Below are 14,444 nucleotides of genomic sequence, written 5' to 3' on the forward strand. Positions count from 1 at the left end.
GATTAATAAACATGAGAAAATTATCCTGAAATTCCCAAAGGTAACAATTATCCTGTTAGAAGACTTCGATGAAAACATTTCCAGCCAACCCATGTGAGACGACTTCCAATTAGAAACTGGAAATTCCCTGGGTATTCTTTGCCAGATCCTAACATAAAACCTGGGATATGGTAAAGGTAGAAAACTGGGCACAAACCTGGAAAGTCAAATATTTTGCCATCCTCTGTTAGAAATGTGAGCAATTTCCCAAGAATGTGTGGTGGAATGTAGAGTTGGAGACTACAGAAGAAATCTGATTGGACATTGATAGTTTGTTGTGTGTCTCAACTTCTACACTTTTTACTCAGTTTGTTGGCAATGATAGAGAGCCCACCTCATTGGCCAATTATGGTCAACCATAGGTCAGCTTTCCCATTGACAATCAGTGTTTCAGTTTTCTCCACATTCAGTTGAAGTCACTTACCACCCTTCCAGTTCCATATAACTGTCTTAGCTTGCTGGAAGACTAGGTATGTGGTAGAGTTGCTATCAGATCATAACAAGATTTGTGTATCATCAACCTAAAAGTATGTGTTATCCTCTAATTAGTAGGGCTTTCACTACACTAGGTGAAGGGATAGGGAGGAGCCTTAGGGAACACAATAATAATTAACTGGAAGTTGTTTAGCATCAAACTGTGATAGTTTAACTGATTGGGTATGACTATGAGGAAGATCTAAACCATATAAGTGCACTGCCATCAATACCAGGCATTTTGAGTTGATCAGTAAGTATGGAGTGAGCCACTGTATCAAAAGTGGCTGACAGATCTAATAGGGCCATAGCCTTGCTACTTCTCTTATCCAGTTCAAGTCTTAGGTTGCCCATGATGGCGAGGAGGACTGTTTCCATACCATTTGAAGGACAGAAACCACTTTGAGAGTTGCCAAGGAAATTAGCATTTTGGAGGTGGTTACAGTCACTTGGCTAGCAGGCAATACTGCTATGGGATGGAAGTTTCTCAGATTAGAAGGATCTGAATCTTGTTTATTGAGTATGTGATAACTGTAGCACCTTCTAATGGTTGAGGGGCTATTCCTTGTTCTACTGATGTGTTTAGGGAAAAGAGGCTGTAAAATAACACTCTGGAGTTGTTTAAAGATCTGACGTGGACATTGGTTGTGAAGTGAGACAGATTTTAGTTGGGGCAGTGCTAGGGAGAGATCATCGTAAGTTACAATTGAGAAGACCATAACGTTTGTGGTTATATGGGACCGAGTCCATAGTTGCTAATAGAAAGTGTAATTTCCTGATCTCTGCCATTAAAAGGGAATTCTTTTCAGAGAAATAATTATTTAGTTGATTGCAGAGTTCCTGTGAGTAATGGAAATCTTGACTTATTCTGGATGCTTCCAATAATTTGTTAAATATTTGAAAAACTGATAACAGTAATAGTTTTACTAATTTAGTTAGATGAGCTAATACTATAAACCATATTTTTATATTTTGCCATTTCTTTTTTTATATTCATGTTTGTTTCCAATGTCCAAGTTTTTTCAGTGGTTATTGTAATTTGGATTTGGACTTTGTTAATTCATGTGATTACCATGGTGGTGGCTTTCTGTGAATAGATATTTGTTTGAAAATTACAGGAGCATGTGTATTGGCTTCGGTGCGTAGCAAATAATTGAATGCCTTACTTTGCAACTCTATGGAACTAGATATAGTATAAGAGGTTTCTTTTAAGGTTTTGATGTGTTCTTCAGATAATAATTTTCCTCCATTGTCCAGCGGTCTTTTCAATGTTATAAGCAATGATTCTTTATCTGGAAGAGGGATTAACACCTTGGCTGCTAGGCGTTTCCCCCCCCCTGTGCTGGAAATTGCACTTAGGCTGTATTCATGACGAGCTCAGCTCGTCATCAGCACAGCTCAACTGTGCATCATGACGAGCTGAGCTCGTCATCATCATCGAAAGGGTTAAGAATACATTTCATAAAGATATGGCCAGACCAGATAAATGGGAGGATTTGCAATTTGATAAATTTTTATGTGGCCTTTGACTTGGGTCGACTTGAGAATATCTTATTCTTGGGAGAGGCTAGGTCATTGTCTGCCGAGTCATTGAAATCTCCATTGACCAACTTGGAACAGGATGTGATTAAAGAACATAACAGCTCATAATGCTCTGATGGGAAGAGCTTCAAATATGCAGGATTGCGGTCACTCAGTAATATTGTGATAGTGAAAGTTTTCTATGTCAGTTCTATGAAAGGGTTTCGGTCCCTTTTCAAGTAGTAACTGTCTGTGTAGAGATCTTTATATTGCTTTCATGACAGCCACTCCACCTTTGGCTGTCTTGTCCAAGGAGAAAGCAACTGAAAATCAGGTTTTGGTAAGTTAGAAAATGTCGAACTTATTTTCTATATCAGTGGCATGCTTAGAAAAGGAACTAATCTTTATATAAACAATACTACCTATATCAAAAGAGTGATGCATTAGAGCAGTCTGATGGTTAAACCAAGGGGCTGGTATTGTGACATCCAACCTTGGAATACATTGTCAGACATCTTTGCTTTAGTGACTTCCTCTTCATTTTAAAAGCAAATCAATCTCATCGAAAGAATGATTTATCAAATAAATCGTCAATCTATACACATCTGTAATCTCTGATGTATCAACAAAGTATTATATATTATACCATATGATGCATGATTAATACATTCTCCACTGTAACTCTGTTTTAATGGCATTGTAAACAAGCATGCACATGGCATGTAGTGTTAAAGAAGTAACCAAATGTGCCAAGATTAGGGAATCCTAAACGTAATCACTAATTAGCTGCTGCTCAGCCAGGTTGTATGCTTTTAATGCTAAAAATTATAGAATGTAATCGAAAGTACAAATATTATTTTGTAGATTTGCAGTTCTTTTTGGCATTCAAAGCTCTTTATCAAAACTTTGGTCGAGGATTATTGAAGGTTGAGTCTTTAAATAACAAGAAGCACAATGATAAGCAGCTTGAGTAGTCAAAGTTCTCTGGGGTGCAGGCACACAAGGAGATTGGGTTATTTGGACTGTGCAAACAGCACACAAGAACATCATGTACTTAAACCAACTCTTAAACTGCCCCCTTAAGCGCTTAGAACATATTTAGCTGAGATATAAGCTAACAATTTTCCAGTTCAATGTCAATTACTATTGCATATTGTGCAATCACAAACCTTCTTCTTGTAGTGGGTAAGCAAGTGGAGCATTCTGTAGCCTTAGTTCACCCTTTCAAATGATGTTTAAACATTCCCAGTGGTCCAGTTGAGGCAAGAACTTACTGATAATAATGATTAAGATAAGATTGCTGCCTATCAGTGGAGCTTGACTTTCAAAAAGCAAAAGATGGAGAAATAGAACTGACAAGGTGAACAAAGCAGAAGAGACAATAGCTCATATTTATATGTATATATTTTGATCACATTGTATCTGTATTAACAATAAATGAAAAAGATCAAAGTAAAATGTACTTCAACTCTATAATTTATCTTTAGAAAAGTCTAGAAGATAAAGAAGAAATCCCCATTGAAAATGTCCAAGCAGTAATAAAGAATCAGGATCTAAATGGGTCAACTGAAATAAATGCAGGAGGGAAAAAGGAAACTGAACTGGAAAATAAGAGTAACACGGAAAGGAGACATGAAAATAAGGAAAATGAAGCTCATTCCCCATCACAGCTCAATGCAGAGGATGCTGCTACTTCAAGTTACAAAGTGAATGTAACTATACCTAATTTAGATAAAAACACAGAGCCTGTAGTGTCCAATGAGTGCAACTTAAATGGGGATACTTACGAGTGCACAGAGATGGAGCAACATGGAGATAACAGTAACCATCAACAGATCATTAGTGAAACAACAGAGCAAGCGGAAGAAAAGGAAATCAAAGAACCAAGTCAAAAGAAAATTTCAAAATTAAACTTGCCAAAGAAGTTGGCTTTGGACACAAGTTTCATGAAGATGAGCTCAAGGCCCTCAGGGAACCAAACCAATTTAGATGAATCCTTGGAAAGCGTCAGGAAAAATGATCCTGCTGTGAAGGAAATCAACCTCAACAACATAGAAAATATCCCAAAGGAGATGCTGGTGAACTTTGTAAATGCCATGAAAAAGAACAAACATGTAAAAACCTTCAGCTTAGCCAATGTGGGAGCTGACGAAAATATTGCCTTTGCAATAGCCAACATGCTAAGAGAAAATAGGAGTATCACCACTCTGAACATTGAGTCCAACTTCATCACGGGGAAAGGAATTGTAGCAATCATGAGATGTCTGCAGTTCAATGAGTTTTTAACAGAACTACGGTTTCATAATCAGAGGCATATGTTGGGCCACCATGCAGAAATGGAGATTTCCCGACTTCTGAAGGCAAACAATACCTTGCTGAAGATTGGCTATCATTTTGAGGTTCCAGGTCCCAGAATGGTTGTTACCAATTTACTCACTCGAAATCTGGACAGACAAAGGCAAAAACGGAAAGCGGATCAGAGGCAGCAGCAAGTGAAAGATGAAAATGAGATCATAACTATGCTAGAAAATGGATATGGTCTGCCACCTGGATTGTGGGAAATGTTAGGTAGGCCTCAACCCAACTCTGGCCTTCAAAGCATTACAGAGGAGACAACACCTTTTGTTGCACCAACCAAATTTGAAAACAGAAACATTGAGAAGACAAGCACCGTCCCTGAGGTCAAACTGAAGAAGATGAAACCAAAATCTATTTTCCAACAACACACAGAACCACCTCCGGCACCCAGTCTGCGTGATACAATCACCCTAAAGAGAACCAAGCCAAAGTCTAGTATGATGGATGCTAAACTATCCTCATTATATACAGAATCACCTCAGAAGCCCAGCCTCCGTGATACAGTCACACTACGGAGAACCACACCAAAGTCTCGTATGCCGGAAGATACAATACCCTCAGACAGAGCCAGCCTCCGCAGTGTAATCAAGACTCTTAAACCAGTCCCAAGAAGACGACCGCCACCTGTTGTTGAACTTACCCCACGAGACCAGCTATTAAAAGACATTCGTCAAAGTAATGTTGCATATCTGAAAGCTGTGAGTATATGTTCTGATTGTTATATTTGTTTACTTATGTGTGTTTATAACATAGAATTGCCAAGTTCTTACCACACATTTGCCACACTGAGTAATGGCAGTTGAAGAACTCCATATACACATAGAGAAGATATTCAACAAGCAAGAGTGGAAGCAACCTCCAAACATTGTATGACTGTCATCATTGCCAAAGAGCAACACCACTTTGGTCCTGTTAATGGATATGGTAATTTAAGAGTTTGACCCCAAGTATTGATCTAAGAATAGGGAATACTTAGACAAATCAGATTTAATGCATCCAGTCCTTTTCTATTCCTCTTTTTTCCCTACTTTTAACCCAGAAAGTTTGAGCAGCTGCAGTAACCAGGAAAACTGTGCAAGCTTGCATTGTGTCTACATTACTAGTAATGCCAAAGGCTGGTCACTCCTGTTGCTGGATCCATTGGAAATTACAAGTATACCGTAATGAATGCCTTAGAGTCAAAATGGTGTCAATAGTCGATGCGCTTTAAAGCTGTGGACTGTGTAGATTTTGTGTGCATGCAGACTTACTATTCAACTAATTAACCCAAAATTGGTACTTACGCTGTGTCTCTATGGGTGTGAACTGCCTTTGGCGCCATGTACTCAAGATCTGTGATTTTCAGCTCTTTACAAAAGTGTTAAACCATCTTGGCAATTTCGATTAACCAACATGTCCTCACATCAGAATACTTTTACCACTCAGTCCACACTCCTTGTCACAGTCCTTGAACTAAAACAAAATGTAGCCCCCTCCTCCTAGCCATGAGGAGATTATAGATGGTCCTTCACTGTGATGTCCTGTCCTGTCAGTCTGTGTGAAGTAGCGTATACGCTGAGTACTGGGTGCCGCCCTGTATTGAACAGATTTCCCCTTCTCTCTGATTTACAGTAGTTGTTTTGTTTGGTTCTGCTCAATAGTTTTATTTATTCTTTATCAGGATGGGCCTTGCTATGTAGATTGATATCCTGAAGGCCTGGCATTTCTTTGGGTGGCTTATTGTAACATGCAAGATTTAGAATTCTCCTAATTGTGCTGGTCTTAGGTCTTACCACAGTACTTCTTTCTTTGTTACGTATCAAGATTGGCCATCTTCCAGCTATGTAGGATGGCCAACAAATTTCTCCCCTGCAACCCAGTAACCTTCTAATAGATTATTGCTTCCTTGATGTCATGGGGAGGGGTACAGCTGATGAAAGCTGTAGCCGATCCCCTTTTACACTGTGCGAGTCCATGCTGTTGCTTTTTTTGTTTTAAACAAAATAACAGCAATGATCTACTGTGTAGAATGATTCCACCCTCTCCTCCTGCCCACCCGTCTTCCTGATAGAACCACTTCTTCATGGTTGGGAGGGAGAGCAGCGTCCGAGTGAGTGAAGAGTTTGAACCTTGCTATGCAGGCTAATCCCAAGCCTCCTACAATGTCATTGTTCTGAAGAATCTTTGCTGGGCATTACTGACATTAAGAGCATTAAGGCAGCTTACCATTTGATCTTGAGGCCAAAGCCTTGATTTGGAAGTAATAACTCCTGTGTCAGTGGCTGAGCTCTTCCTGTACAAGAAGACAGCCGCCACAGTGTTGCTGCTGCTCCCGCACTTGTGGGATTAGTGTGTTTATCTTCCATTAATGACTGATAAATTGGTAATGTTTTTTCACTGTGTTCCATATTCAGTTCCTTTCTATAAGTACCGAGGATTGCTGCAACAAGCTCTGGATGAGCAATCTGGATTTCATTAGTTGATCAGTCTGATGAGAACCACCCTTAAAAACTAAATACTCTATTATGCATGATGAGTCCACTCTGACAATTATCTAAACCCTGCAGACTGTTTCTCAGGTGTTCAGTAGTAGTGTTTGCCCAAGATGTCATATACACATGATCAGATTCTTGGAACAGAAGCCTCGTGTTTGCTCTTGTTTTCCTTTTTCTTCACAATTATTGGCATGTTTGTCTCACATCTCTGTTTATATGGGTCAGAGGTTTGGACATTCTCAGTGAGCCATTCCTTGCATATGTTGTTGTTGTTCCTGCCTTACTATGCTAAAATCCATGATCCTGTAAAAAAAATTTGTTATTTAGATCTGTAACGTGTGTGCTGGAATGTGACACAGTCCTGTGAAGAGTTGCCTACACTCCGGCTTGCTTGCATTTTTGTGTCTTTATGCTTTTCTGCCCTTCTGTGTTTTCTGGTATCAGCAGCTGATTAGAAGACATTGTTTCTTTCATGACGTTGTACATGTGTCTATCCTCTATCAGGGTGGTGCATGTGTATGATTTCATATTTTTGGTTGCATTGCAGGTTGCTTGGACTAGGCTTACTCTTGTGCTCTTTTTGTTCGAGTCTGACATCTTGGTCGTTCCTTCTACCCAACACACTGGTGTTGCTTCATTCCCATTTGGCTTAGTGCCTAGAATGATCCTTTGCTGTTGTTAATTGGTGATGATGTTCTTATGGCTCATGTTATAAGACCGGTTTGTGGTCATACCCAATATTCAAGTAGCGAGAAGAACACAGGTTGCTCCCTAGTCTAGAAGGTTTCTGCATCGTCAAATAAACACCGTCCGGTGAACAATAAATCCAAGCATGTAATTTCTTTAAAATATCCGAACCCAAAAGGTTCTCACCACAATTGGATGTCAGCAGAAAGGGTGACTGTATAGAAATAGGGCCTACAGTGAAAGGCAAAGGTTTAGAAACGAGGCTTACCACAGGTATTCCAGAGAATCCTACTGATACATTATTTTGGCCAGACAGAGCAGCCCCTGGGACCATTGTATGAGCAACTGAACTATTCATTGCTCCAGTATCCAATAGGAATTTTCCTGATGCACCCAACAGTTCCCCTTGTACATAAGGTCCCTCTTGGTCAACTGGTACTGTAATGTGGCCCCCTCTCTGTGCTTGGCTGTCTCATGCATAATCTTGTCCATCGTACCCGTCGTCCTTATAATTTTCATTATAGTACTGCCTGTTCTGTGGACTATCAAAATAGTTCTTTCGGGAACCCTCGTCTTCCCTTCCCATGCTATTTCGATCAATATTTCCCCTGCCCCGTCCTCATCCTCTACTGGGGCCGTTCCTTTCCATCAACAAAGGACAGTCCGCCCTCCAATGCCCCTCCTGCTTACAGTACGAGCATTGATTCAGGCCGATATTCGGGGGACCTCCTCTTCCTCTGCCTGTTATTCCCCTTTGAAAGGCACCGCGCCCACCTCGTCCCGCATTCTGTCCTCTACTAACTTGCTGCAACAAGACTCTAGTTTTTAAATCTTTAGTTTTCTTTTCAGTCCTTTCCTTGCTTTCATTCTCTCGATGCTCATAATACTGAGCCATACTGAGGATCACGGACGGAGTGGCCGTAGTCCACGTACTCTCAGCTGCCTGGAGGTGAATTCTTTGTAATAAGCAGTGGGATTCCTACGAGGGTCAGGGAGCTGGGCTTTCAATGTAAGGACCTCGCTTCGTTTCCAAGGGGTATAAACCCATTGTACCTGAAGCCTTGCGTCCACCCTTGCTCTGGTTACATTGCCCCCGTTTTCTGTGATTTCAGGTAATTCTGGGAAGAAAAGAGGATGTACCTCTCTCATAGGATTCTGTGTTACTCAATCAGCACATTTCCGATGCATTCGTTCTCGATACTGCAAAAGAGTTGCTACATTCTGATATACTTCATCAGACTGCAGTTGGAATTTGTGGGCTCGATCTCTTATATCCCTCAATATTTTAGGAACAAACCCTTCCTCAAAACACTGTTCCCATAACGAAATCAATCGGATCGCCATGTTTTCTAGAGCCAGTTGCTGGGCAACGGGTTCAAAATCTTTCATAGTGCTCCAAATATCCTCCATTTTTATAAATGTCATTCCGCATCAATTGGGAAGCCTGATTTACTATAGCCTTCCTTTCTTCCATACCTAACGAAGATCTAGTAAAAATCCGTTGGTCGCTCGAATCAGACCCAAGACGCTTAGGCGTAGTATCTAAGGTCGCCAAAGCTCGAGGATCTATAGCGCTTCGAGCCGGAGGGGAGAGAAATACTGGGTGTAAAATAGAAGGGACGACTGAGTCAGGCTGCAACGAAATCAAGGGTGAGGAAGTTGGTCGGAGTGAGGGAGGAGAAAGCAGCGCACTCCATACAGACCCATCAGGCGGGGCTGTAGCCGCTGCTCCCATAGGGTCCTTAATGACCAACGCAGCCGCGGGGCGATCTATTCGGGCCATGGGCACCGCTGGATATAAACCCTGTGGAGCATAAGGAGGAGGCGGACGAGTTTCTAATAAATCCTCTATCTCATCTCCAGTGTCGGGCCACATAACTCTTGTCTGTCTCCAAACGGAACTGTCTGTCCATTTGGGCTATATTTTCCTCCACCTTTCCTTTATTGTAAGCTATAGCTTTTTGCATTACAGTCTGCCCAGATTTAATCTTTCCCAGTTTCTCTTCCCGTATTCGCCGTCTTTTGGCCTCCTTCAACCATAGGTTCAAGGAGTCAAACATCGATTGGCGACTTTTCTTCATAAACATTTTATTTTGTAAATAATTAATCTTTTTCTCATCAAACGACCCTGTTAGGGGCCATTGCAAGTCAGTATTATCACTTGTATATTTGTTCCATAAAGTATTAAACAAAATTGGTGTGAGACCATGTTTAACATACATATCAAAACTGGGGCTTCCCTCGGGAGGGGCGGGCTGTCTTTCTTCCAGCCGAGCCCCTCTCCGACAGCAGCACCCAAAACATATTTTGCTGAAACAAGGCATTATAACAACAATATCACAATTCTCATTTATAAGTCTTCAATCATGCCTTTCATGCGTGCGCGCCCTCTTCACCATTCACTCTCTCAGACTCTTTAACCATATAAAGTGCGGCAAAGTGCGTCAGGGTTTCAAATGAGCTCATACAAATTCAAATGCAAATGACATGTCTTCAAATACGAACCGAGCCCGTCGACTCTCGTTTGGGGAATCAATTCAAAAGGAATTCGAGACCAATCCGAAATTCAAACAAAGATAAATCACTCGGTTAGGAAAACCACAAACCCACTCCCTAGGTTTCCACTGGTCGCATTCTGGTTGGTCCGGTGTTGCGGGGCACGAAGCTCCAGAACCCTAGCTTACCCAGCTGCTTCCAGGGCTTCCCTGGAGTGAATCTGGCCGAGCGAGCACTCCGTCTCCGCAAGGCACCGAGTATTATTTCCAATACCAAACAAATCCAAGAGGTGTCTGCCCGTGCAGCCCCTGCACCGCAACGTCAGACCCTTTCTGATTCCCTTGTGGACCGGCTTCCCCGACCACCAACAAAAAGCAGACTGCTATTTCCAAGTGGACACTCCTTCCAAGTGTCAGTTTCCAAATCTAATCAAAAGGCTCACTCACCTGGTGCACTCAGGCCGATCCCGACTTCTCTACTGCCAATTTCTAGACAGACCGACACAGTCTGTTCTTCTCTCGGGTAAAGCGCGTAGGACTCCGGCGTAGAGTCTTCAACAGCTGGGAGGGATACTGGGCTTGAGGGCGGAATCTCCAATTGTCTAACCTCTAGCGGGTTTTTCGGATCAAAATACTTCTTGTCCACCCACTCGGCCAGAACTCCTCCCGGTCCCTTCTGCTCCTGCTTACAGGAGGGGACGACCCTATCGCGGAGTCCCGACGGAGTCGCCAACTGAAGGAACCAAATTTTACAAGGCCGGACTATACTTACCAATAGTCCATATGAAGATATATATATTAAAGGAATAATAAGGCAGTCTGCAATGGAGAAGGTCGAATTGTTTATTCAATCAAAATACAAGCCCTGACAGGGGAGCCTCGGTCTACACGACCCATGGAGGTGCGCAGAGGAGATTGACTAAATACAAATGATACGAGGCATATGTACGTTTCCACACATTCATGTTAACACCCTAGAAGAAAGAACACAAGTTGTCAGTAAGCCAGCAGGAAAACCCATATAAGGCACCACTAATTGTTGGTAGCTAAGCTGAAGCTATTCCGGGGGCAGGTCAGTAAAGCGCCCTCTCGTCTATCTAAAACCCGGGGAGTACAGGAACGGGCTCTGCTAGAATATACGCGTCCCACAAGAAGGGCAGGTGTGACCTTGGGTTTCCCTGAGCTATACACAAAAGATCAGAGAAGCAGACTGAGTAATTTAGCGTAGTTTCGTACCATGAGCTAAACCATGTGACTTTTGGGAAACAGTACATGAACGAAGGGAAACGAAACAAAGTGGCCCTGACTATATCAATAGGTCTAAACGGGCCTGCATGAATCTATCATTGAGCTAACATATATATATAATACTATGCGGTTATTTATACGTATATGCGGTTATATGGTACATAGTAGGCCAATCATGTATGCATATATAATTTTATATCTCAACACGTCGACTGGTGGGTCCCCACGAAGGACAATCCTTTGATTCTTGGGTTTTTCCTGGTTGCTCCAGACGTTCCCTGACTCCCCTCCAAAGGATGAGTCCCTCAGACCTTGCTGGTCTGCACCGAAGCCAATCTTATCATCTTGCATGGGTTGCTGTTGCCAAGGCTTGTTGGGTCCAATCTGGATACCGATGCTGCAGCACTCGACATCCTACGTGGGACAGCTCGAATCCAGCTCCTGGTTGTCGTCGACGCCTCCTGGACCTCGTGGCTGAAGAGTCAAGCTTCACCTTCTTCACATTAAAGCACCCAACATCGGCTGGCAACTTCTTATCGCCATCCTGGCCACTGGCTAACGGCCCAGACTCTGTCCCTTCTGCTTTCAGTTTCTTCAGATCTCCGATCCTCCCTTGGATCCACCCGGACACTCTTCTCCTGAACGCCTGCAGCACTTCTTTGCAGCTCTCCATTGGAATCGACGAAACCCGACACGAAAAGACACCTATGCACCCGGCTTCCCTGGGTGAGGTAACACAAGTACTTTGGTGCTCCCCTGGGTCTTGACTCTCGAAGTGTCTAGTTCTAAACGGGTTTCACCGTAGTCCACTCCTAAGTGTCCTTAAACTTTAAAACTGTAACTTAAACTTTCTCCATAGAAGTCAATGATGATTTGCTGCTCTGTTTAGACACTGCACACGTCCCCCGTGGGTCTCCTAAGTCCTTACCTTAGGTGGTTCCTGGTTGCCCCAGCGGTTCTACAGGCCCTAGGCCTTATCTCTGTGTTGAGAGCGGTACTTGTACCACTTTCTTAGTATATGGTTTGTGAGGCCCCTAGGGCAAAACGTATACTGTGCTAATTTACTGTGTGCTAATTAAGTTAGTGTATTGTACTTTTGCCTCTAGCCTCATAAAGAGACTAGAGGGGTTGTGGTTACAATAAATACATATATTTTATATATATACCTTGTGTGGTGTACTTTTGATTATTCAAGGGATTATAGACTGGTAAAACAAGCTGCTTTTCATTCCTTCAAGACTTAGCCTGAAGGCTGCTCTCCACAGCTACCACTAGGATAGCTTTCTATAAAGGTTGTCTTAAACCTACCATCAATAAGGGTTGTTTGAACTGGTGCAAGTTGCCCACTAGAATAGTGGACATCATATGCCAGGCCAACTTCTCGCACGCAGAACCTCACCCACTGCATCGCTGAAGTGAATTCATTGCTTTTGTGGTACTAACAATCCCTAGAAAGGGATCGGGGGCACTGTGATAACAGTTAACATGTTTTACTCTTCACAGTATCACACACCCACTACTAGGAAGAACAGACACTTTTAAGTAAAAGTATTTATTACAACAGGACAACCCTGTTTCTTAGTAGATTTAAACTATTCACAAAGAATATCGTAAAAACAGCAAGAAGGCACGTTGTAAATTAAGGAGAATAAAATTAACATTTATAACATGATTAAAATGTCATCTAAAAGCCTTACACCATCTCAATTAAATGACTTGCTAATTTTGTTGGAAACTGACTAGATTATATATGAAAGAACATGTAATGTCCATCAAGATCTTCTCCCATCATTCACCAGATTCTTGGCAGTGATCTAGTGGGTTATCCAAAGGAGGGTAATGAAAACATGTTGCAGCCTTAGCCAATCTAGATCTAACAAAGTTAGAGTAGGACCATTATGTAATGACCCCTATTTCTGTTATTAGACGATCAGTCTGACTAAACTACCTCACCAAATTCTAATAGACTAGTTAAAAGTGGTTTTCAACAGATACAATTGTATTTTGTGGACTTTTTCACATTCCCTAATGAAATGGACTACGGGCAATCAGCAGAACAAATAAGAGATAGAATACTGGTTCGAATTGAAAGTAAGAAACATTTAGAGATTGATCAAAAACAGCATGTTTAGAATGAAACTGAAGCAAACTTGAATATCCGCCAGTGAATTTAGAAAATTCGAGAAAAACCCTAGTGCCCCCGACAATATGCGATGTGCTGTGGAATGGAGTTAAACAGCAGAAACAATTCTCTTTTGATTCAATGTGACAGTCTCTAAGCTGATTGTAAAGCAACGTGAGAAACACAGATAGCTCATATTAACTAGCACTAATGTCAATACCAAATGAGCCCTTCTAGAGTGATTGTCAATGAGATCTTTAATGGGTAGACTGGGCATGATTTTTAAAGTTCTGACGTGGTCATGAGTTGACAATGCCTCCACTTTACAAAGCATGTGAAATCCAAAACACAAAAAGAAAGAAATTAAGAATTACGCACATAAATGATTACATAGATAAATAAACAAACCATGGTTTCTTCTAGAAATAAACAAATAGACTTGGGTAAGAATGTGTAAAACTGGGTACATTTTATGAGAATAATTCTTCTGTAAATGATTCACATTCATCTCAGAATCAATATTTTCAATTGTAATTTTTAAGCAAAAGGTGATTTATCTCGGATGCTTTGTATAGTACCATAATGTCTATACCGGATTCAATGAGAAAGGCAGATACATATGTATGTACACGACATTACAAGGAAAAAAGGGGAGACTCCCGGTATTCTTTCAAAAATGCTCATGGCATCATATATTTAAAATCTCAGTTCATGCTAGACCGTTATACCAGCACTGTAAGCATAAATTGTGAAGGCAACCCAAGAGGTCTTTGTGCACATTGTGCTCGTGATGCAATGAGTGACGGCGCAAGTGACAAGTGACAAACACAGCGGGAGACGCAAGGTGACAAGCTGATGACAAAATATGTATAAGGATCAATGGTTCAGTAGATTTAGTTCTTCTCAGTAATTAGACAAGATATATAACTTTTTATGAACCAAAGCTGAGTATGCGCCATGAGTTGCGCTGTACGATCGGTCGATGGCGTTTTGATCCTATTTAGTCAGGATCATCTTCAGGACCGG

General features: G+C 41.6%; 1 protein-coding gene across 2 annotated transcripts in view; it reads left to right on the plus strand.

Moving 5' to 3' along the window:
• LMOD3 (leiomodin 3) overlaps window positions 1-14,444 on the plus strand; it is a 55,641-nt gene that overhangs the window by 17,300 nt on the left and 23,897 nt on the right. For both annotated transcript variants that reach the window (XM_086939029.1, XM_086939028.1), the window contains exon 2: window positions 3,522-5,090. In XM_086939029.1, coding sequence (XP_086795155.1) covers window positions 3,522-5,090 — 1,569 coding nt within the window. The remainder of the gene's footprint in view (window positions 1-3,521; window positions 5,091-14,444) is intronic.

This window comes from Lissotriton vulgaris, chromosome 9 (assembly GCF_964263255.1).
Source record: "Lissotriton vulgaris chromosome 9, aLisVul1.2, whole genome shotgun sequence".
In the NCBI taxonomy this organism is placed as follows: domain Eukaryota; kingdom Metazoa; phylum Chordata; class Amphibia; order Caudata; family Salamandridae; genus Lissotriton; species Lissotriton vulgaris.